Source organism: Hypomesus nipponensis, chromosome 18 (assembly GCF_054491055.1).
Source record: "Hypomesus nipponensis isolate SF chromosome 18, ASM5449105v1, whole genome shotgun sequence".
Taxonomy (NCBI): Eukaryota; Metazoa; Chordata; class Actinopteri; order Osmeriformes; family Osmeridae; genus Hypomesus; species Hypomesus nipponensis.
In genome coordinates this window covers 2,531,724-2,556,055 of record NC_140378.1, presented here as the reverse complement: position 1 = coordinate 2,556,055, position 24,332 = coordinate 2,531,724, and the positions used below count along the sequence as shown (strand labels likewise).

The following is a 24,332-nucleotide window of genomic DNA, read 5'->3' as shown; positions in this document are numbered from 1 at the left end:
TACATTTATTGATGATGGCCATACTCATTTACTTGGCTGGTAACAACCTCCATGGGAAGAGTTTTCCTCTACTATCATGGTAAATCTTCTTGGATACTGGGTAAGTTCTTGCGCATGTTTGGAGTATTTACTCAGTAAGTAAGCTAAAACTGTACTGTAAAAAGCTGTGTTTGTTTCCATGGTGTTACCAGGCTCTTACCATATATTTTGTAACCAAATATTACTTTGTCAACTTTACCCTTACTATGAACTAATACGTTCCACAGTGATACCAGGTAACACTATATACTCAGTAAGTAAGATGAAACTGTACTGTAAAAGGAAGCAGTGTTGGTTTCCGTGGTGTTACGAGGCTCTTACTATATCCTTTTCAACTGTTCATTCCCTTTTCCATGCAATAAACACAAACTTGGATTATGTTACTAAGAAAAACATGACACTTCACTATGTAAATTGTGAAATGAAAGCTCTGTTTCCATGGCATGACATGAACGAAATACAAAGGTTAAATCACAATTTCCCCAATGATGTCAGGCAAAGCTAGTGTGTTCTTGTCGACATTTTGTTTTCGGAAGCTGAGGGTCATGCTCCTGGTGTGCCGAACACGATAGCGGTGGACAACATCCTCTGAAGTCTCTGAACTACAAGACAGTTCATAAAAGAACATACACATTGGTGCTACATCATAATCACACAATTATATAAATATAATATAGTTAAAAGAATTATCTAGCTAACTACAGTACATTTTGCGCTAAAGAAAATGTGGTTTAATGTCATTTCACGTTAGCAACGTGGACGAGCAACCAGGCAATGGCAACTGCTAACTTAATAAAGCTAAATATTGTTGTAATGCTACTTGTGCTAGGTAACTAGCACTAGCTGTCTAGCAATGTGCTAGCTAACATTAGCTATAGCCTAACGTTATTATCAAAATACATTTGATTAGCACAAGATCAAAATACAATAATTTGATATGTATTGCTATACTTTTGCTTGACAAACAAATATTAGGCACAATTATTATTTTGTGACTTACTTAGCTAGTAATGCAAGACGGCTGCTGGAGCGTATGTACGGTTAAACGGAACCAACCAACTGTCGAAACCACTCACTGTTGACAGAAACTGTTCAGAATAAAACCCGGAACTTCCATATATTAGTTGGCAGGTGATTGGATGAACCATCGGTCTAATAGCTGCCAGTAAAACTATGATTTGTCCAAAACATAGTTTAAGGCTAAAGCTAGCCAATTTTATCTTTGTTTGCCATTTTAATCTCACTATGCGCGATATCTGCATCCAAAGTTTTGCTCGCGAACAAAACGTTCCTGAGTGGTAATACAACTTTATCTAATTTAACATCTGTTTTAGTGGTATGGCATTTACACAAAGATTACTTCAGAGGACAATTCAAGGTGGTAAAAGCTTAATAAGAAGGCTCCAGAGGGAGAGGCTGCTGGAAAGAAAAAAACAATGCCCAGTGTGCAACCACTTCTAAAGAACCAACATGACCACAGCATCCTTGGCTACCACACAGGATACACTCAGATCAATGTGCCAATTGATTATTCTGTATTCTAAGATATTACTTCAAATAGGTAGAATCTTATATATTTGTAGACTATGTTTTATGTACAGGAGCTGTATAAAGACAGACAATAGGGGCCACACTCATACTGACATGTGTTGTATGGTACAAAGTTATTTGAGTTTTGAGATTTTATATGGAGGTTTGTATAGATTTAACCTTTGTATTTGTTCATGTTATGCCATGGAAACTGTGCTTTAATTTAAAAAATGGTTACAATTTACATAGTGAAGTGTCATGTTTTTGTTAGTAACATAATCCAAGTTTGTGTCTATTGCATGGACAAGGGAATGAACAGTTGAAATGGTAAGAGCCACGGAAACAAACACTACTTCCTTTTACAGTACAGTTTTAGTTTACTTACTGAGTAAATAGTCCAAACATGCACAAGACCTTACCCAGTATCCAAGAAGATACAGCATGATAGTAGAGGAAAACTCTTCCCATGGAGGTTGTTACCAGCCAAGTAAATGAGTATGGCCATCATGGATAAATGTATCTGAAAAGGTATTTTATTGGAAAGTACTATCGTCGTCGTCGTCGTCATCTGCCGCTTGTCCGGGGATCGGGTCGCGGGGGCAACGACCTAAGCAGGGAGGCCCAGGCTTCCCTCTCCCCGGCCACTTCCACCACCTCTTCCTGGGGGACCCCGAGGCGTTCCCAGGCCAGCCGAGTGACATAGTCCCTCCAGCGTGTCCTGGGTCTTCCCCGGGGCATCTTCCCAGTGGGATGTGCCCGGAACACCTCACCAGGGAGGCGTCCAGGAGGCATCCTAATCAGATGCCCGAGCCACCTCAGCTGGCTCCTCTCGACGCGGAAAGTACTATCTTATATTCTAATTAGACGTGGATTGTTACCGACATAAACTTTAGGTAACTGCAGGGTAGTAGAGCTTTTTCTTAGTAATTCTGCTGGAGCTTGGCCGTCTTTACCTACTCGGTCGTATTTACCCAATAACACATTATAATTTACCATATATATCTCCTGTAGTTACCAACTTACTACCAGCGGTATTTAAATAGTAATATTTATACGTTTCCAGGTAAATGCTAAGTTTTGTTTTCTGTCTTTTCCTAATTATTACCAGTGAAAATTACCCAGTAATAACCAGCAAGATCGTATTTATTTAATGGGTAAATACTTAGAATTTTCTCTGTATTTACCACCTTGGTACCAATCGGTAATACCCAATAATACACTAAACATACCCTTTATTTTATACGTATATACTTAATACTTAAGGGTTTGTAAAAGGAAGGATTACCTTAATTTTTTTGTGTCTCTCTGTCTCTGCTCTCAGCGTCTATTGCTGGTGCACACTCAATATCTCAGTCTTTCTTGTTTACTCGGCCTTTCTCCACTTTCTTGCTTGCTCTCAAACACGTGCATACTCTCTTGCTCTGACACACACATTCTATCACACACACACCTCATTTTTGTCTTTCTCACACTCACCTGCACATCATTTATGTCTTTCTCACACGTGCACACACACACACATAAAGCAGGCAAAAGACATACTTCTGGACACAGTTTGGAGAGTTGTCGTCCCAACGGGTCTGGCACAACCCTGCTGCTCAGCTTGGTTGTGTCTCTCCTCCACAGTCTCCCTGCCTAGCCAGGGAAAGAGCCCCCGACTCTCTACAAAGTGAAGAGTAGAGATGATATCCATCTTAGCATTGCGTGCCCTAGCTGCTTGTAGCTCCCCTGCTAAGACTGGGTATCAGCTGCACCCAGCTTCCTGCTCTGAGACCTGTCACCCAGTGAGATGAGCCTCAGTGAGGTTGACTGTAGAAGAGTAGTTGTGTTGTCAATTTTCATGGGAGCAGGATTCACGAAGAGCTATCCATGGTGCTGAAATGTTTGGAGCCAGAGGGCAGTGGTGCTGTGTGAAGTGCGCGTAACCTCAAATACCTTTTATTGAACAGTTTGTCTTTGTCGCAACAATTAAATCATGTGAGACATTCTCTCTCCCTTCTCATTCCAGCCTTGACCATATCCTAATATGTGCATTACGATTCAAAAGTAACTTCTCATGTGGCTTCTTGTTAGAAAAGCATATACTTAGCATTTGACACTGCTGTGGATTTTGCACAATTGTCGGATTTTGAGCTAAAGAATGGAGCCCTACCTTGTTACCTTAGAATTCTGATGACATACACATTTTAATAACACCAAATGTATCTTAAGCTAACAGGAGCATCTGATAATTAGATTACCGGTTCATAGGTAAATATTAGCTTTAGCTCAAGGAAAGTCCCTCTGAATTTAAATAGGGGTATTACTCTGGATCTGGTCCAATTCTCTTGGCATAAAAGGGTGGCCTTTGCAGGTAACGTCTATGTGGTCTTGTCAACAAACTAATGGTCTATTCCACAATTCTATTACGCCTGTCCGGATGTCCTGCTGTGGTGATCCTGAAGAAAGTAACACTCAATTTCATATAACTCTTTCTTCCTCTCTGCTCACACATCCTGTAAGTGGAGTTGATCCTATTTGCCCCAAAACAATTCCCCTTGTCTCTCAATAACATGTTTTCGTTCTTGTCTCTTGTCCCAGTGCATCACATTGGACCCAAATTTCACTTCTGTGTGATTCAAATGCATGACAGTACTTCCACTTTAAGCAGATTCCCTAAGGTAAGGACCTTATTGCAGGTGAAAGGTGGATTTAGTTTGTGGATCATTTCACCCTGGCTCATGCTTCTTCTTATTGCAGAGCCAGCTACTTCATACTGTACAGTATGATTTTTAGGTTGTTTGATTTTACCACTGTCTGAACCTCTTACACTAGAATATGTTGATCATTCTCTATATATACAGTCTTTTATTACTGTATGTTTATTGATCGAGTCATGATACATGCTGCCCATGCACTCTCTATGCCCTGTGTTTCTGATAGTCCTATTGGCTCTGCTTTGACTGTATGCCTGTGTCAGCTCATGTATTCCCCCAACATGTAAAACACACACATACCCTTACTCGGCTGACTGCTAATCCCTAGCCCCGCCTCCATTCATCTCTCATGCAAAGTCTCCCTGTGGTTATGAAGTCAGTCATTCATCCTTTATGAAGACAAGAGATTCCTCTTGGTCCAGCATGTGAATTAAACATCCCCCTGACAACACTGTGACAACGTCCCCTCTGTGATGATGTCACATGGTTGGAAATGGACAAGGCTCTATACGGAGCCAGCTTTTTAGATTTCCCTAAAGACGGACCCCCTCACTGAATGATCCATCGAGACTACAGGATGTATTCCTGCCTGTCACTCTACAGATCATTAGGATACAGTGTGTTTTGATGTGTATGGTAAATACAGTGGCACACACTGTGCAGTCACAGTGAATCCCATTAATAATGCATGCTAACTGTATTCATTTTTCATTTACAGTTTGTAACTTTTATGTACTTGACCTTGTTTCCGTTCTGCAGAACACCTACAATATTCCACTCTTTCCTTCCCTCTCGCACTCAGAGTGGGAAAGATTGTGTTTCATTAGAGCTTGTTGGATGAGGAACAGGGTGATGGGAGACATGGAAGACAGGGGTCTAACCTGGGCAGGCTGATTGTAGTGAAAGAGAGGTCTGCACTGGGATGAGTGAACCGCCTCAAGCTCCAATTGTCGATTGTAAAATATAACTATAATGAAGTGGGTGTGCTTTTCAATCTTATTTTCCTGTTTAATTTTTCATCCATGCTATATACGTTTGAACCTAATCTAGAATTACTGAGATTCCTTTAACATGTCTTTAAAATGTAAAATGCTCTTTATTTAATATTATTAGTAAGCAACTGCCATCTTCAGGTTGAATCATGCTATTACAAGCAATCCTTTCATTACAAAATCAAGACAAAAATGGCATCACATTAAACACATCTATCAAAAGCTTTACTTCTGTAACAAAGTTACAGATGGGAGGAGTACTCAATCATTTACCAAATCCTTCACAAAGAATTGTGGCTAGTGGCTAGTGTTCAATTCCAAGTCATTGCAGAAATGTAGGGTTCACAATTCAATCTTTCAAAAAGGGTACAAAAAAGGCTCACATAACAAATATCCTCCACTAGTAGAAATGTTGTCTGTCAACTAACGGTTACAGCTTTTCGTTGGCAAACATATTATAATCTCTCTATTAAAAACTTGGTGAACCACTGCTGGCCTTCATCAACATTTTCAGAAACTACCGATTATCTTGTTGTGTTGACATTGTGTGTTGATTTGGTTTATTTAGTCTTAAAGAAAAGAAGTGTTCAACAGCTCAAAGTCCTTCCTTGACGATATGGTGTGGTTTCAGGCTGAACTTCTGTACGAGGCTTTTGTCAAGGAGACCACTGCACACAGACAGATCCTCCTCAGAGAACGGTAGCTGCAGCACCAGAGCCTGTTCACACTCAGTCAGGAGCTCAGACTGGGTTCTACTGTTGCAGGGAGAAGTTCTCACTAAGCCATCCCACTTAAAGCTGACCTGCAATAGAGACTCACTGTTTTCTAGTTCTTCTGGAAGTCCATGGGGAGGGCTAGGGTCGTCGGACTCACTAATATAGTTCAAGGCAGTGACACTGTTGCAAGGAACATACTGTGGCTGACTTACTTTTTTAGGCTTCAAGGAGGTGACAGTGTTCCTCAGTAACTCCATGGGGACAAAGTTGCTCTGGGTGAACTGGCTAAACGACACACTCTCCATCTCATCAGAGACTCTCTGGACAACCTTCAGGCTCCACAGGTCCCCAGCACCCACACTCTCGCTGGTGGGGGAGGCATTGCTTGGGTCCATAATGGTGCAGCTCTCTCCACCCACCTCAGCCTCATCCTCCTCCTCTAGGGAGCCTGTCTCCCAGGCACAGTCTATCAAGGGGGATCTGGAGCTCCGGCCGGGGGACTCGAACACCACCCCCCTGGGTGTGGTTCGGCTGTGCTGGTGGGGTTGGTTGGGGAAAGCAGTCACAGCGAACGGGACCTTGGGTTGGGCTGCCATGTAGTTCTGGACAGACTCTGGGACCAAGACTTCATGATGCTTCCTGCGGGGCAGTAGGGCGGATAAGGATGGGACGCACCTCCCCACGATGGGAACCAGGGAGGTGGGCCGCAATGCCGACACAAAGTCCTCCAGCTCCTGGTAGGAGGAGTGGTCTGAGTAGGGCACCACGTGGACGTCAGGGTGGAAGGAGACCAGGGGCCTGCTGGTGGGCAGGATGGCCAGGGTTGGGAACTCCTGGTTCCACAGGAGCAAGTTGGCTGAGCTGATCTGCGACTGGTCCACGGCTCGGATCCGGCCGGCTCCCGGCTCAGTGGTGAAGACATCTTGCAGCTCTAGGACTTTCAGGGTTTCCAGTCTCTCTGGGCTCACTTCCACCCAGGTCTTGAATTCTAAAGCCAGTTCCACCAGTAGGCACTCCTTACCAAGGGTATACATACCTGCAGGGAACACAAAAGTCACAGAAATCATCAGTTGTCTGTGTGTAGCTGCTACTAGCAACACGAAACACAATGATTTATTTGTTAGTTGCAACTCTGCAGTGCTTATGATGAGAGTCAACATAGATGAGGCCCTCACCGATGACCACATTGTGACCGGGATGGCTGCGGATGATCTCCTTGATCTGCTGGGTAGCTCGTTGTCTGGAAGGCAAGGTGCGCGTGGGGTCGCAATTGGTGTTGTCCAGGTACAGGACATCTATAGTGGTGTTGGTCCTCAGGCAATGCTCACGAAGCATGGATGGAGTGTATCTGAAGTCACCTGGAATTTTAGTTTATTTCTTTAAGATGGAAGTTCATTTGAATACGTTTCACATTAATTTATTATCTGTAAACAAATTTAAAAAAAAACATGCCAGTGTAGAGGATGGTGCCAAAGTAGCCTTGGAAGAGAAACATGACAGCCCCAGGGCAGTGGTTGGCATCCAACAGGGTGACCGTCAGCTTCTCCTTGCCAATATCATCCAGTGGGAGTAAGTATGGCTCACCCAACTCCAGAGGGTGAATCCATTCCTCTTTCACCTGGAGAGAGGATATACCATTGATAACAAAGTAGCCAGGAAACCAAAGGATTATGATTTTGATACATTACATTTGGAAAATGTGTCTGCCCTGCTGTATCATGATGATACTTGTTCTTACTTGTAGTTTAAGTTTCAGCAGTGTGGCTGAAACTGGAGAGCAGTATATGGGTCGGTTGCTCCAGGTGGACGTCAGACAGGCAGTGTGGTCACTGTGCATGTGGGAGAGGAAGAAAAGGCGTACGTGCAAACACTTGCGCACTTGCCAGAAGTCCACGGCCAATGGCGTGTGAGGAATGAGTTTCCCGTTCATTTTCAGAGCTCTAGTTTTCAAAAACAACGGCAGGAGAGTGAGAAACAAGCTAGTGAAACAATAGAATTAGTAAATAATGCTTTCAATCTTTACTACCATACATTAACAAAGAAATCAATTTAAACATAATTCAACAGAAATGGGGCATACTGTCGCAGATAGCTCCCTGCATAGCCTGAAACATACAGATGTTTGTACTGTATTATTAGCCGATAGTGCTAGCTACGCTACTGTATTTGTGCAACCAAACGGTTATTGGGATTGGGAAGCCTAGCTACTTAACAATTAGCACAAAAGCATGATACACTATAACGTTGTGAGTTGTACTCACCTGTGTAGTCATTTCATATCTAGTTAGCTGAATTGGCTGAGCGCTAGCTAGCTACAGTGCCTTACTGCTGAGACTCCCGATTCGTTATTTCCAACGTCATGATATTACAACCCGTTTCTTCTCAATGTAAATAATGAATGCATAAGGTAAATATCAATCTAGATGTCATTGCAATGCCAGTAAAGGGAGCACTTTTGTCTCGTTGGAACAGTAAACAGGGTTTGAGGTTTTCCTGTCGCTGCTCTTTCACAGCCAGCCACTGCCCCGCCCAGATCAGCTGCGCCTCGCTCTTTTTTGTAGAATTGACTTCATGGGCGTAGGGTTAGGGGACACACTTGGTAGGCCTACTAGTAGATATTAGGTGCGTTCGACATGGACTGCGGCTGCATGAAACGACCGGCGAGAGTATCCGCTTGCTTTCGGGGAGGAGTTGAAAACGGCTCTGTGAAGTCGGACATTTCAGCTTCTCGTGGTTTGCTGCGTTAACAGTCACGGGCCACGGCCGATTAAGCACTGTTTGCTTACTTTGCGTTATTTATAATTAAACGTAGCCTTTCCGTTAGTGATTGAAGAGGCGGAGTAAAACCCTTTCTTCAATAAATGTTTAATTCAATTAAACTGTTAAACCCGGATTTGAGCATTGGCGAAACTGAGAATAATTACAAAACACGAGTCAAAGTTGTCGTGTGTTAGTCTGGCAATCATGAAATAGCTGTGTCGTCACTAGAATCCGTGCAGTTGCTCTTCAGAAAATGCGCTCGGCTGTAGCCGGCTACTATGTAACACAGCTGGCAGTTCTCGAATCGATCTCACGGTACTTCGATGGCGACGGCACAGTGACCTATCCTCGGCGCCGTCTCAAGTAGGACAACAAGTCTAACCAGAATTCACTGTTTCAAGTCAGCCGCCTGAAGCTGGCTGCAGCGCTGCATGAAGTCAGTCCATGTCGAACGCAGCTATTCTCTGGTACTAGTCTACGGTGGCCCTGAAGTGCAAATGACACCCACTAACATGAAAGCGCTGCGTCCCCCAAATGAAAACAGACCCCCCGAATAAGAGTCAACTCCTCCCAAATAGGACGACGTGCTTATCTCCCCCCAATACAAGAGTACGCTCCCCCAAATGGGAAACAACATTACATTACAACTCAAAATATACATTACATGTCCCTACCAAAGCTGAGACCAAACCTACGCCCTTAATTGACTTCAACTATTGTCAATGTTATGTGCTCACATATAATCTGTCGTATTTGTTGAAATCTCATATTATATGGTTTACGACTAGTTACCGTAGTTTTTTGTGCAGTTATAATCCTAAAAAGTGTAATTTGACGTGCACCGTATAAAAACTGTGACCATGGCCCATACGCTATCATTGCGTTTGATGATTTCCAACGCCACTTGGAGGAGTACAATTATTGTCTCTAAAAACATGCTCAGCGTGATTCTACTTGGGAAACCCAACATTTAAACAGGAACGTTTTTTTTATAGTGACGAGAACCACAAAAAGTATTCCCCTTAATCTAATGGAAAGGGGGTAAACTTGACAGTGTATATTAACCAAATATGCTGGAATTGCAGTTATTTGACTATTAAATCAGAGCAAGTATGGTCAATGTAAAGTTGAATTAAATTGATAACTTATAACGTTGCAACTGAATTAAATCAATTACAAGGCAAGCATGTTAAAAAAGGAAGGTTTACATTTTACCTGCTCTATTATTGTATATTGTAGAGAGAAATTGAAGCGAGCAAGCAGAATAAAGAACAATGCACCTAATTCCCTTGTATACCCAACAATTTCACAATAAGGTGTGAAAACCATCAAGGAAATACTTTATCCAGCAACTTCAGTCTTTAGCATATCAGAGGTGGGGGCAGGGCGTCTCCAAACCTACTAAGAGTAACTAGCAATCCTGCGATTATACTAGCAATTATATTTTGCTTGTGTGACACAAAACAAGCATCCTCCTGAACAGACCTTCCCCCTGAACTTTCCTATATAAAAATCCCCTAGGTGGCAGTAGGAGCAAAGCAAAACACTCTGAAGACGCTGTGAATTGGGCAGAGCTGTTTCCTGGCAACGGTGACAGAGTTCCCTTCCCCCACCTCTCACAAGCACAGCTGACTTGAGGATTATACCTGGGGATGCTGTGCAGCAGACGCACCCACTTTATATCACACAGCTGGGAACCGACCCTCCACTGCCAAGAAGGAAATAAATTAGGAAATAAATTAACTATAAGAAACTCCCCTTGAGATGAACCTGCCAATAGAAATTATGGATGTGATTAAACATGTTGATCAAATGATGAGGAAGGCTCCCCATGTGTGATTATTGGAATAAGGCAGCAGAAATCAGTCCCATGTATATGCGTACATCTCAGGACAGGGCTTTCTGAGATTAAAAAAAAGTATACAAATCTTAAATAATACAAGAGACAATTTGCCAAAAGCAAGTAGAGAGTTATCTTTCTTGTTTACATGCCAACACACGTTTTAGGGTTAGGCAAAATCTACATGCCAGTCATTAAAATCAAATACATTTGTTTGTGAGAAAATCAAGAAGCAACATGCAAAATGACGATCAATTTTGTGGAGCCCAACACAGGATGAGTTGTGTATTTGTCAGGCAGAGGCAATGCTGACATCCTGGCCAGATGTCTAAATATGTCAAGAGTACAGATATGGCTGTCACACTCCCTGATAACTTTAATCTACCTCAGTGTTGCTGTGACATCTCCAACATTCTTATAGTGGCATATAGTCTTTCTCTGACTATTAAAAAATCTACGCTACGTTAAACATTCCCTTTTTGTTATGTGTAATGAACAATGTGAAAATATTTTGTAGTGAAATAGTTGATTATTGATATGCGACAAAGGGGGAGCCTTTGGCCAACAGATTGCTCTCAGATGTGTATGAATGGAACCTTCAGTTCCACAACACTTTCAAGACCCACACAGGGTCTACAGGGCATTATTGACATTGGCATTTTATCAGCCCCCATGAATGGAACAGTAATGTAAAATATCTCTGTTGCCACCATACATCTGAGTCAACACATTTGTTCTGTCAGGAGCTAAGTGGTTCGCCTCCCACCCTCCCTGCCAATATAGGGCCCCCGTCATACACATTTCTGTGTTGCAGCAGGGTATTTATGAAAGTGCTGAATTAATCAGAGAGATGCCTGAGAGGGAGTTGGAGTGGTACGTTGCCTGTGAGCAGTTTTGCAAGTACTTTCCCACCCAAACAGAAGCCTTCAGTTCACTCCGCCCTTGCAGGCAGGCAGGCAGGCAGGCAGGCAGGCAGGCAGGCAGGCAGGCAGGCAGGCAGGCAGGCAGGCAGGCAGGCAGGCAGGCAGGCAGGCAGGCAGGCAGGCAGGCAGGCAGGCAGGCAGGCAGGCAGGCAGGCAGGCAGGCAGGCAGGCAGGCAGGCAGGCAGGCAGGCAGGCAGGCAGGCAGGCAGGCAGGCAGGCAGGCAGGCAGGCAGGCAGGCAGGCAGGCAGGCAGGCAGGCAGGCAGGCAGGCAGGCAGGCAGGCAGGCAGGCAGGCAGGCAGGCAGGCAGGCAGGCAGGCAGGCAGGCAGGCAGGCAGGCAGGCAGGCAGGCAGGCAGGCAGGCAGGCAGGCAGGCAGGCAGGCAGGCAGGCAGGCAGGCAGGCAGGCAGGCAGGCAGGCAGGCAGGCAGGCAGGCAGGCAGGCAGGCAGGCAGGCAGGCAGGCAGGCAGGCAGGCAGGCAGGCAGGCAGGCAGGCAGGCAGGCAGGCAGGCAGGCAGGCAGGCAGGCAGGCAGGCAGGCAGGCAGGCAGGCAGGCAGGCAGGCAGGCACATATGCACTATGACACAGCAGGGTCTCTGAGCTCCTTTGATTGGACATGCAGAGAGTATTGACACCATGGGCAATACTCTTCTTGCTCTGCATCAGGTGGACAGTACTGGAGAACAATATCAAAGTAGCACAGTGAGTCAGAAACGGATGTGCAGATATTTAGTTTTGCTGCAGGGCAGTGGGTGTTGTACACTGAGTTGAGAATTCCATTCGATTTCTTTTCCTCATTTGATTTAATTAGCTCAGTTCATGAAACTAAGGCTTAAAAGGACTGTGTGGAGCTCCTGTGGACTGGCAAGGGGTGTAGTTTAGGAATGCATACTACATTCAGAGCATCTGGTAATTAACCTCTGAAATCCCCAAGATCCAAATTAACTCTCTTGTTGGAAACACAGATGCAGTCAAGTGAAATAAAAATGTTAGTTAAGTTTACTAGCTACAGTACATTAACTCTGTATTAGTAAGTAAGTAAGTAAGTAAGTAAGTAAGTAAGTAAGTAAGTAAGACTTTATTATAGATATGTGTATATTACAAGCTAAACGTATAATTGCTCTTAATTGGAAAAGTGTTGATGGCCAAATAATTGGTATGTGGGTTAAAGAAATGGCCTCGTACATGGCAATGGAAAAGATAACGTATATTGTTAGACGTAAACAAAATGTTTTTGATAATACCTGGGGACCTTTTAGGTACTTCTTAAGGTATAATACTAATGTTGGTAACTTGCTCCAGCAAGAACAGGCTCTGGGGGAGTAGGACAACTATCTGATTATGTACATTGACTAGTAGGAAAAACAACAACAAAAAACACAAATTTTTCAGTGTGTAAAGTATGCTTTTATGTATCTCTTTATTTTCTTTTTATTATCTGTTTTTAATTTAACTATTATTTAGTTACTCTATTATTATGGGTGGGGGGGCAGGGTGAAAAGTTTTGCTGTGTATTGTTCTGTTGTTACTCAACTTGATATGACTTGCAAACTGAAAAACAATAAATACATTGTTTAAAAAAAAGTAAGACTTTATTTATATAGCACATTTCAAACAAGAATTGTGGCTCAAGGGGCTTTACATAAAATCAATAAAAACAATAATACAAGTGATAAAAGTCATAATTAAAATAGCAACAATAATATAACTAATAAAAGTAGTAAAACCCTTCTGAGATAAAATTACTTAAATGCTTCGGTAAAAAGGTAAGTTTTAAGCTGTCTTTTAAATGTCGTGTTTGCTTCCTTAATATTTATGGGTAATTTGTTCCATAGTTTTGGGGCGTAATTAGCAAAGGCCGAATGACCAATCTTCTTATGACTGCTTCTGGTGACCTCTAATAGGCCTGCATTTGATGATCGCAGTGTTATAGCTGGTGTGTAGTTTATAAGGGAGTTAGCAATGTAGCTAGGTCCTTGTCCATGTAGAGCATTGTATGTGAGGAAAAGGACCTTAAGTCAATTCTGAAAGTGACAGGGAGCCAGTGTAAAGTAGCTAGGACAGGACTAATGTGTTCTCTCCTTTTAGTTTTGGTTAATAATCTAGCTGCAGAATTTTGAATGAGCAGTAGTCTTTCAGTGGTTTTCTTGGGAAGACCAGTGAAAAGTGCGTTACAGTAGTCCAGCCGGCAGGATATAAAAGCATGAATTAGCTTCTCTGCATCATTTTGGTTTATGAATGGTCGTAGCTTTGCTATATTCCTCAGGTGAAAGAAAGCTGTTTTGGTCACTTTATTTATGTGAGAGTTGAAATTCAAATCTGAGTCCAAGATTACACCGAGACTCGTCACCTCAGGTTTAAGACAGGGGGTTAAGCCTCCTAGATTCTTAGTAAGCATCTCTCTTTTGGATTTGGGGCCACATAGTAGGACTTCGGTTTTGTCTTCATTTAATTTAAGAAAGTTATCATTCATCCATTTGTTTATTGCCAACAGGCAGTTGGTAATGGAATTGATGGCCATTGCATCGTTGGGTTCAGTGGATATACATAGTTGTGTGTCATCCGCATAGCTATGGAAATCTATGTTATGTTCTCTGATTATGTCGCCGGGTGGTAACATAAAAAGAGAAAAAAGTAATGGACCCAAGCAGCTACCTTGAGCAACCCCGTAGCATTTCTCATGTTTCTTGGACCTATGGTCTCCTAAACTAACGTAAAACTTCCTTCCTGTGATATATGATTTTATCCAGTTCAATACACTATCCGTGAACCCAATAAGCTTTTCCAGTCTATTGATTAGGATGTTGTGATCAATAGTATCAAATGCTGCACTGAGATCTAGCAGGATAAGGATAGAGACTTTATTTGCATCAGAGTTTAGTCTGAGGTCGCTAATTATTTTGGTGAGAGCAGTTTCAGTACTGTGATATTTCCTGAAACCTGACTACGAGACTTCCAGGATGTTATTTTCTTCAAGAAAATAATTTAATTAGACTAAAACTATCTTTTCCAGTACTTTACTAATAAATGGAAGGTTTGATATTGGTCTGTAATTTGCAAGTAGACTGTCATCCAATTTGGGTTTCTTTAATAGGGGCTTTACAACAGCTGTTTTGAAGGCATCTGGGAAGACACCAGTTCTCAGGGATGTGTTTATAATCTCTAGCACCGGACCTGAGACACTATCAAACACTCGCTTAAAGAATGTTGTGGGTATAGGATCAATATCTGAGGTTGTGGAGTTAGATTCGCTGACAATTTTGAAAAGTTCACTAAGTGTGATACAGGAAAATGTGCTCATGGTTATGTTGCAGAATCTACTGATGTCAGTTTCGACTCCACTTTTAATAATACTAGGTCTGATCAAAGTTATTTTGTTCTTGAAGAACAAAGCAAGCTCTTCACATTTAACTGCTGGGGATGGGGGTGGGACAGGGACAGTGTTTAGCAGCTGGTCAATGGTGGAGAAAAGAACTCTGGAATTTCTGGCATTTTCTGTAATAATGTTGGAGAAATATTCTCTCCTTGCTAGACGGATGGTTTTGTTATAGATGGTTAGTGTATCTTTGTAGATATTGTAGTGGATATGCTTGTGCTATATGGTCAAACAAAGTCTCATAATGATTTTAATGGTAGCGAATAAGGTGCACTCACTTATTCTGTCTAATGAAAGTACTGTCAACTACTAGCAATATTATGCCACTGATAGCTACCCTGAGTCTCTTGTCCTAAATAATCTTTGAGGTGGAAGGGTGGACATTATATGGGGGATTTCTTTTCAATTCAAGCAATGTGAGAACTGTTGCCTTTTGATGTGCTGCAATTGTGCAATTTTGTGTGACTGGGAAATTCATTTGCAGATAATGAATTTGACGTATTTGTAAAACCTTGTTTTTCTACACTGAGTTTCTAGTACCTGTAATTCATAGCAGATAGATATATCAATTTGACAATCTATGTTGAACTTGGTAGTTGCATTACCCAGGATTTGGGAATGATAAACCTAAGAACCCCATTCACTCTTCAGATTTCCAATTATGTTAACCACTCATCCATGGTTAATCATATATACTTTAAGCTTTGCCTTGACAAGGTCGGTGTCAAATTTGCCAATCCAGGGCATACAAATATCAGTACGCTGAAAAGATCTGTTATCAACAAAAGGTTTTGAATGCAAGGTCACATGGACATAAGAACACAGAATGTATATCTTCTATAAATCAAGATAAATTTTTGGAAGGAAATTATATATAATGCTTATTTTTGTATAGGATTAAAGGGCTTAAGAGAACACACTTTTTCCATCCATCAAGGTACAATGAATTCCCAGTTGTTTGATTCCTGCTAAAGGAAAACTAGATAAAAATAAAGGGTAGATTGAATAATTGATATTGCAGGGTAAAAGAAAAACCTTAATGGGTTAGGAAGGGAGTGTGCACAATAGGCAATGATTTGGGGTAGCTTAGTGCTTGAAAATATATTTTAGTTACTCACGGTTAGGTAAAGTGACAACACGTTGTGTATTTAATATAGGTACAGAATGGAGGAACCTGAGGAACAAAGGAATACCGACTATTGTTTTGCTACCCAGGAGACTACAGCAGACAGCTTCTATTTTCTTTGTGATTTCACACATTTGCCAACTGAGGTGATTGGTTGGTTTGTAGCTAACTGTGCCCTGAAAGGACTTCATACTGAAGAGTGTCATGTTTGAGTGTGCATTTGTGACAGTGAGTGTGTTTCTGTTCATGTGTTTGTATTGACTATAGGAGAAAGTCTGTTTGTTAGTGCAAGAGAGCGAGGGAGAAGGAGTCAGAGAAACAAGATAAGAAAAGGATGGCAGTATTGCCTGGGGACACAGGTAGTAGCAGCCTGCCTGCTCATTATCTGCCATTATTTGGGCCTGAGACAAACTTCCACATGCTAGCCGGCTGCTAATGAGACAGATGGAGTCACACATTCATACACACACTGCCTCTCCATACTGTCAAGGATACTGTACATGTTTGACAGGAAACTATTAAGTCTCACATTTAGTGAGACAAACATATTTTATATGAATATTTTAATAATAACCGTTAGCTTCCTCTCATCCTGTACACACACACACATACACACACACATTAACATCAAACAGTATGTATACACTAGAAATACAATTCCAAATGTATCAACCTTTATTCTATAAATGACACAGTTGAACAATGCATTGTAAATTAACACTCCCCTTTAGCAATGTTGCTTTGCCACCTTTGGTGAGTTTCTTCACCTCTGCCTTTCTTCCTGTTCTCCCCAGACTACTTGGCCTCCTTCAGCTTCTGTCTCCTCTCCTCCTCTTTGATCTTCAGACACTTCACCACCTTCTTTTTGTGTCTCTCCCATTTCTTGTCTGTGGAGGTCTTCTCAGTCTCCCAGCACGTCTCCCGCCTTGTTCTTTTCCTGAGGAAGAGAGACAACATCGATAAAGTCACGCGACAGCTAGTGAATTAATACACACACAACACTTGATCCAACTAAACACCAGACACACACGCACAAACTACATTAACATACACAGACATGGGCTCACACACAGAGATTAAAGGGGGGATTTACTGTTTTTTGGGGGTATTTCACAGTGTTCCTTAAGGTCTCCGAATAGGGTATGTAACATTGGTTGGGTTGAAAATGGCCCGGGTGCTCTTCTATGCCCCCTGATAGATCCTCTGAAATGTTCCCGGGAAAAAACACTAGCTTTTCTCCTTTTATGGTATGCTCATTAATATTTAGATAAGCTGCACACTGATTGGTTGGTTTTCGAGTGAAGCTGGGGAGCAAAATGCAACACGGCCAACAGCAGCACTCACTGAAACACCGAAGCTGGAGACTTGAAATAAAAACGCGCAAATAAATCTATGTCTACACAACACTGTTTTCAACAGATTGACTACATATCATTTGAAATGATAACATTACTTGTTTCCACTTCTGTTGTTGAAGCAAACTGGATTGACTTGGGTGGGTAGAACGTTAGGCTTAGCAACCATACAATATCGGGATTCAACTTGGCTTCAGTTAGCTAGCTCTAGATACCTTGCTGAAAAATAACCTGACAAAGATCTGGACAAACATGCAGTTAATTGTAGAATTACATGACACAGGTTATTTACTTGAATGAAACACAGTCAGGAACATGAAACAACGTTAGCCCCATTGCCAATAAACTAGGCTAAATTATCACACATTCTACCTATGCTCTTGCGTTAGCAAGCTAAACTAGTTTACACGCCTACTACAGTCTAGGTAGTAACAGTTACTAGCAATGCTAACGTATCCTGTATCTAGCACCTGCCTTTCACCAGTTCTTTCAAATAGATTATCTAGACAGGCGTTAGCAATAAGCCAGACTGCTGTACATTTCCTGGCTATTTTTTCGGAAGCTTCCCTTCTAATGCCGACTACACCTAGTTAGAGTCATTTGATGTGTGTAGAAACGTATTTAGTATTCTACCTATGCTATATACAGGACCAATAGCATTGCTAATAACTGTTGGCACAACATCATACTGTCCTTACAGCTTGAGGTTGCAATGAGCATACGGTCGGAATAGCACCTCTTTCCAGGTTCAGCTTCCTAGTAAATCCTGCTTGAAATTGTCCAAGGTTGTCAAAACTGTCTTGGGTAAAATGTTCAGAGCAAATGAATGATTGAGTGTTGAACTTCAACGGGATCTTCTCATAGACAACAGCAGCCATGCCTGTCGAATGGTTGGCTCCTTGGGAAGACTGTGAGTGTTAGCCTTTCCTGTACAGCCTGGAACACAGCCTTTACAACCGTGGTCCATTTTCAATATCCTTGTTATAATTCAAAACGTTCTTCTTTGTAATTCCTTATAAGTAGCCTATACAGAGCAGCACGCAGCTAAACTAGTATCGGAGATAGACGCTACCTCGGGCTGGTCTGCTGTTGTAGGCTGTTGTAAGATACAGACCAGAGCCAAAAAGGGCAGTCCCCGGTCCTACGTCACACCGGTGGCTTTGTTGAAAAGTTAGCGTTTTACAGCCAAATTTTTTCTTTTTGAGATTTGCACAGGAAAGGACGTTGATATTCACTGCATGTTCATTTTACCCACCGAACTGTCGTTATTCAACTATGACAAGGTAAAATCGGTTTTGCAATCAAATCCAATCGCCCCTTTAAATCAGAGCCATAGAAAAAGAGACTTGCGACACTTCCATAGACTCCCATTGTTATCGAGGAATGCGGAAGTAAAGCGTGTCTCACACGAGCTATAGTTCCAAACATTCTATTTTCCTCCGTTGAACCCCATTCATTTTCAGTGTCTCTGAAGCAAGTTAGATGGTAAATTGATTAAAATCATGCATTTTTTTCATATTTCAACCACCACATATCAATTGTTATGAGTAGTATTTCATATAGCCAATTTTAAATTTTCGTAAGATTATAGCTTGTTAGATTCTAAATGCAGTTAGCGCTAGACTGTGGGTCTAGTATCTAGAGCTAAGCAACACTTTTACTGTGGCTAGCTAGAGAGCACCTGTATCATAACCAAAAGTTTGTTGGTTTATAGTCTGTCAAATTAGTTCTAGTTATTGGTGTTCGTTGGCATACACAGTTTACAGAATCTGCTATTATTAGCCTATAGTACATCTGATTAGAGCTAGCAACAATGAATTGCAGATTAAAGCCTTGGGTCCCCTATCGTCCAGCAACGCTCGGCAGGAATTTCAGGTCCACTCAATAGCTAGCTAGTTAGCTCAACTAGATGCATCTACTACTGAGATCTAAGGTTTGTGAAAAGCAGACATTTAGATCACCTGCTCACTAAAAACAAAAGGAGTGGAAGAACACTGGACATATTGTACAATACAATGTTTTATTGAATTGCAGTTGGTTGCCTTGTATATTCTGTTCTATTTTTTTCTATTGAACAGTTGCTGGTGATCATGGCTAGATTCAACTTGCATCAAGTACTACAAACATAAATGTTGTTAATGTGGTAAATTGTAAGATGGCTGATTAATAAAAAAAAGTTGAACAAGTCCCATTTACTTCAACAGTCGAAGGTTAAACATTAAGTGGATCAATATAGACTACTGCTAGCATAGCCATTTCTAGCTCTGCTTCACAATATTGCGTTATGTATTATATGTTAATGTTATACATACATGTTAATAAAGTAGCAGACATACATGATACAACACACCAGTAACCAATTGACATTGTGTTAATATACCGAAAATATCCATGAAATGATATGGTGCTGCTGTCTGTCCCGCCGAAAACCATTCAAACAGGTTAGCAGTGGGTTTTTTTTTGGTTTTTTTTATCACAGCGAGCTACCGGAACCACGTGACGAAAAAGCTCTAGCTTTTTTCCTGCGTTTCACTGGCAGTGAGTGTTCACAATGTTGTAGTTCACTCCATTTTACACCAAAAATGTCAGGGAGGACTGCCTTATGTAGATACGAATCAGCTGAATATCGGATTTCTTCAACCGAGCCTGTTTCATTCGTTATTTGCCTGAGAAGGCAACTTCCGTTGGCCAGCTCCATTGAAAACCATTCAAAAAAGTTGACAGCTGTGGGTTTTTTTGGAACTACAGCGAGCTACAAGAACCACGTGATCACGTGTCGGCGAGATCGAAGCGTGTCGCAACTCTCTTTTTCTATGGCTCTGCTTTAAACTACCACAAAAAATCATACTGTAGCGACCGTACAGACAGACGTGTTACATGTTAGGCTGTTAGTTGGTTGTGTTGTGTTTACCATTACCCAGAGCCATATCAAATATTGTTTATGGCTCTGCCATTACCCAGTGCAGTGTTGCCAACTCCCTAATCAGGAAAAGTAGCTATTGGCTGTCCTAAAAGTTGCTAAATTACGTCATCGTCCAATTTGCATAATTGTAACGACTGCTGTGTGGGAGAGAGGAATAGAATTGTCGGAGAGACAAAAAGTAAAAACACCCTATGTTTAGAACTACAAATGAATTTTCTTCTGTTGGGTGTTTTGGCATTGACAAAGGCCATCAAATCTCTAAATAACTTAATGACTTTAATGCTTTGTCTATACCGACATTAGGCTACATCAATTATTTATTCGTTTGACAGTGAAGAAACTTTTACATTTATATATATTATGTACAGTATGTAACAATTATTTGTTTGTAAACATTCGGTATGCGCGCGCTAAGTGGTGGCAGAAAACAAGGAAAGGATAGCATTTATAATGAAAAAAGGACCACACGGATGATTGGGGTTGCTCACTGGGTTGTATTTCACTCCATTCTACACCAGAAACGTCAGGGGGACTGCCTATTGTTGATACGAGCCTGCTGAAGATAGCCAGCATCTCGGATTTCTTTAACCCAGCCTGTTTCATTCATCATTTGCCTAAGAAAGCGACCTCTGTTAGCCAGGCTAGTTTTACCCGATCACTTGGTCAGGGTATTTAAAGGTATGGGGGTCAAGTGACATTTGTGCATAGACAAGTGAAATGTAAAGGTACTTAATTTTTATATTATTTAAGTTAATTTCAAGCCCTGCAATCCAGTGCCCTGAGATATATGATGACCTGACTGACAATCCAAGTGTATTATGGCTTGAAAATGACTTTTCAAGTGTTTATATAATTAGTTTGCCGGTCAGATCGCTGCCCCGCACTCTGCTGTGCTGTGATATGTTACATTAGCCACAAACCTAAGATGTTCTTATGATTTCATTTCAAGGCATATGCCTTTGCTATACTTTGTTTGAAAGCTTAGGTCCTCTAGAATTCAGTCGTGTGATACATTTTACAGTCAGTACATGTATTTGAGACTTACCCTCAAAACCGACAAGCTAGCACTGTGAGCAGAACGTTAGCTAGCTTCTTGTTTATCTACTTGAGGCTCTAGTTTTTACATCAGGTCTCTGCTATTAGCCATAAACTGCAAATTTATGAGTGACAAATTGTGCTGTAATAATAAATAGTAACAACTTTTTCATCGAGGGGCTTTGGTACAAGCGATATGCAACGTGTTAAAACTTACAAAATATGTATCTTCCCTCCTATCTAATGGCAATTATAAAGACGCATGAAATCATTTGATTGCTGCGTTGTTTCAAAAGCTTTATATTAAACTTAGATGCACTGCAGCAATTCTTTTCTCACAGCCATGCCCATACATTTGGTTATAATCATGTATCTATTTCATGAATTGAGAACACTAAAACATACTAAAATATATTTACTTTACACCCTTTATTGATACGAGCAGACAAAAGAAAACTTCGGTGTTTTTTTTAATTCAGCGCCTTCAGCCAGGGACGCAGATCTTCAACTTTGGTTGGAGGTCAATGCAAATTATGTCGGCCAACAACACTTGGACCTCTTCTTTCCATGGTCAAAACAATGATCATACAGGGTCTGATTCCCTCTTCTCCACCTGTTATGGCAGCCACAAACTGCAGTTGACGCTGGGCATCTCTATTAGCCATGAATGAGTACCAGAGCCTGTTTAAGACACTGTCTTTTAGCACCGTTATAAAGTGGAAAGTATCTCAACCGGAAATGAGAATACGCGGATGGCCGCACCCATTGTGACTTCCGGAATAAGGTGAATACCTGGAAGAATTTTGTCTTTTGCCACCGACATGCGCAGTTGAGCCTGCTTGACAGTTGTGTGACGTAGGTTGATAATTGGTCTATTTATTTTGCTATCTAAGCCAGTGCGGAACAGTGGCTTAGTGCATGCGTGATTCATTTGCAGTCTGCATGCGGAGTGTGTGGGTCTGCTGCTGTCTGCCCTGACTGTAGGTGGGACTGCTGCACGAGGCTATTGTGAGACTGACCGCCTGTGAGTGCTTAGGGACACGGAGGAGCTCTCAGCAGCACCCGCTGCTCGTTGAGGACAGTACTGCAAAACGATGCGAGTCTCCAAAACAACCAGGGACGTAGCCAGAAACATATTTTTGAGTAGGCCTAGAAAAATATGGCATCTTTCATTTTTTTTAAATTTATTTACTTTGAGATGTGCACCCGGTGCATAATTTTTCGGAGATATTTTAGTTTTTGGGTAGGCTTTAGAACAAATTGGGTAGGCCTGTGGGTTATGCCCCTAGCAACAACACTGGAAAAAGTCGCTAGATTTGTTGTTAGTCGCTTTTGACAATAAAAGTCACCAGGAGGATTTGGAAATCCGCCAGATCTAGCGAGAAAGTCACTAACCCAGGAATGCCCAAAATGTTCTATTGCAGGGCAACATGGTGGTTAGTGGAGGGGCATGGAGGGATGGGGCATTGTTAAGATTAGAGCCCGTCTACGGAGAGACTATCCACATCATGGGTTTCATGTGACGTCACACAGTGGTTGCGGCGCTGTCAGGCCAAAAACTGTCCTAGTGCCAATAACCATAGACTCTGGCTATTTATCAATCCATGTTTCTTTCCGTTCTTGTGTTCTTGCGAACTTGTTTGACGTCATCTTTCATTGCCCAAGTATGGTTCCAATCCAAAGAACACAAGTCACCAACAACCCCAAAAATTCCAGGAAATGTTCTTGATCCACCCCTTTTATCGAGGATGCATCGGATGGTGACTTGACCAGCGAGAACGCTTCTGATTCCCCAGAAGTCATTGCAAGATGTCAAGCGAGGCTGACAAACCTCACAACTGTAATTTTTTACTTTTCATATTTCAGCTAAACGGTACTTGTACCCCTCCATGAGTCACCACCTTACCGTGGTGGAGGGGTTTGCGTGACCTAGTGATCCTGGAAGCTATGTTGTCGGGGGCTTTATGCCCCTGGTAGGGTCTCCCAAGGCAAACAGGTTCCAGGTGAAAGACCAGACAAAGCGTGGCTCAAAAAACCAACCATGAAGAAACACAACAATGGTTCCCAGTTGCCCCTACCCGGAAGCGGGTCACCGGGGCCCCCCCCTGGAGCCAGGCCCGGGGATGGGGCTCGATGGCGAGTGCCTGGTGGCCGGGCCTTTTCCCATGGGGCCCGGTCGGGCACAGCCCGAAGAGACAACGTGGGACCCTCTTCCAGTGGGCTCACCATCCGCAGGAGGGGTCATGGGGGTCGGGTGCAGTGTGAGACGGGGCGGGGGCCTTGGCGGTCCGATCCTCGGCTGCAGAAGCTAGCTTTAGGGACGTGGAACGTCACCTCGCTGGCGGGAAAGGAGCCTGAGCTGGTGCGCGAGGTAGAGAGTTTCCGGCTAGATATAGTCGGCCTCGCCTCGACGCACAGCACGGGCTCCGGAACCAGTCTCCTTGAGAGGGGCTGGACTCTCTTCCACTCTGGAGTTGCCCTTGGTGAGAGGCGTCGAGCTGGGGTGGGAATACTTGTTTCCCCTCGGTTCGGTGCCTGTACATTGGGGTTCACCCCGGTGGATGAGAGGGTAGCCTCCCTCCGCCTTCGGGTGGGGGGACGGGTCCTCACTGTCGTTTGTGCTTATGCACCAAACGGCAGCTCAGAGTACCCACCCTTTTTGGAGTCTCTGGAGGGGGTGCTGGAAAGCGCTCCTCCCGGGGATTCCCTCGTCCTCCTGGGGGACTTCAATGCTCATGTGGGCAATGACAGTGAGACCTGGAGGGGCGTGATTGGGAGGAACGGCCCCCCCGATCTGAACCCGAGTGGTGTTCTGTTGTTGGACTTCTGTGCTAAACACGGTTTGTCCATAACGAACACCATGTTCAAGCATAAGGGTGTCCATATGTGCACCTGGCACATGGACACCCGAGGTCTCAGTTCGATGATCGACTTCGTAGTCGTGTCGTCGGACTTGAGGCCGCATGTCTTGGACACTCGGGTGAGGAGAGGGGCGGAGCTGTCAACCGATCACCACCTGGTG

General features: G+C 42.7%; 1 protein-coding gene and 1 long non-coding RNA gene across 2 annotated transcripts; both read right to left on the bottom strand.

Annotated features, from left to right (window-relative positions):
* Positions 1-453: 453 nt before the first annotated feature.
* LOC146250829 (uncharacterized) lies at positions 454-1,415 on the bottom strand. The gene is made up of 2 exons (XR_014732132.1): positions 1,040-1,415; positions 454-641 (listed from the first exon to the last, which is right to left on the bottom strand). It is a non-coding gene; the product is annotated as an uncharacterized LOC146250829 (long non-coding RNA).
* Positions 1,416-5,341: 3,926 nt separating this feature from the next.
* dclre1b (DNA cross-link repair 1B) lies at positions 5,342-9,207 on the bottom strand. The gene is made up of 5 exons (XM_084679008.1): positions 8,235-9,207; positions 7,712-7,913; positions 7,426-7,591; positions 7,149-7,331; positions 5,342-7,009 (listed from the first exon to the last, which is right to left on the bottom strand). Exons 2-5 carry the CDS (start codon positions 7,901-7,903, stop codon positions 5,853-5,855), a joined length of 1,698 nt encoding a protein of 565 aa, XP_084535134.1. The 5' UTR covers positions 7,904-7,913; positions 8,235-9,207; the 3' UTR covers positions 5,342-5,852.
* Between the last annotated feature and the right edge of the window lie 15,125 nt (positions 9,208-24,332).

Bases quoted from the DNA above. Each gene is read 5' to 3' on its own strand.
- dclre1b (XM_084679008.1), bottom strand. From the start codon at position 7,903: ATGAACGGGAAACTCATTCCTCACACGCCATTGGCCGTGGACTTCTGG. The intron at 7,592-7,711 runs GTAAGAACAAGT...TCCTCTCTCCAG, and splicing joins TGCTGAAACTTAAACTACAA to GTGAAAGAGGAATGGATTCA. The intron at 7,332-7,425 runs GCATGTTTTTTT...CTAAAATTCCAG, and splicing joins TGGCACCATCCTCTACACTG to GTGACTTCAGATACACTCCA.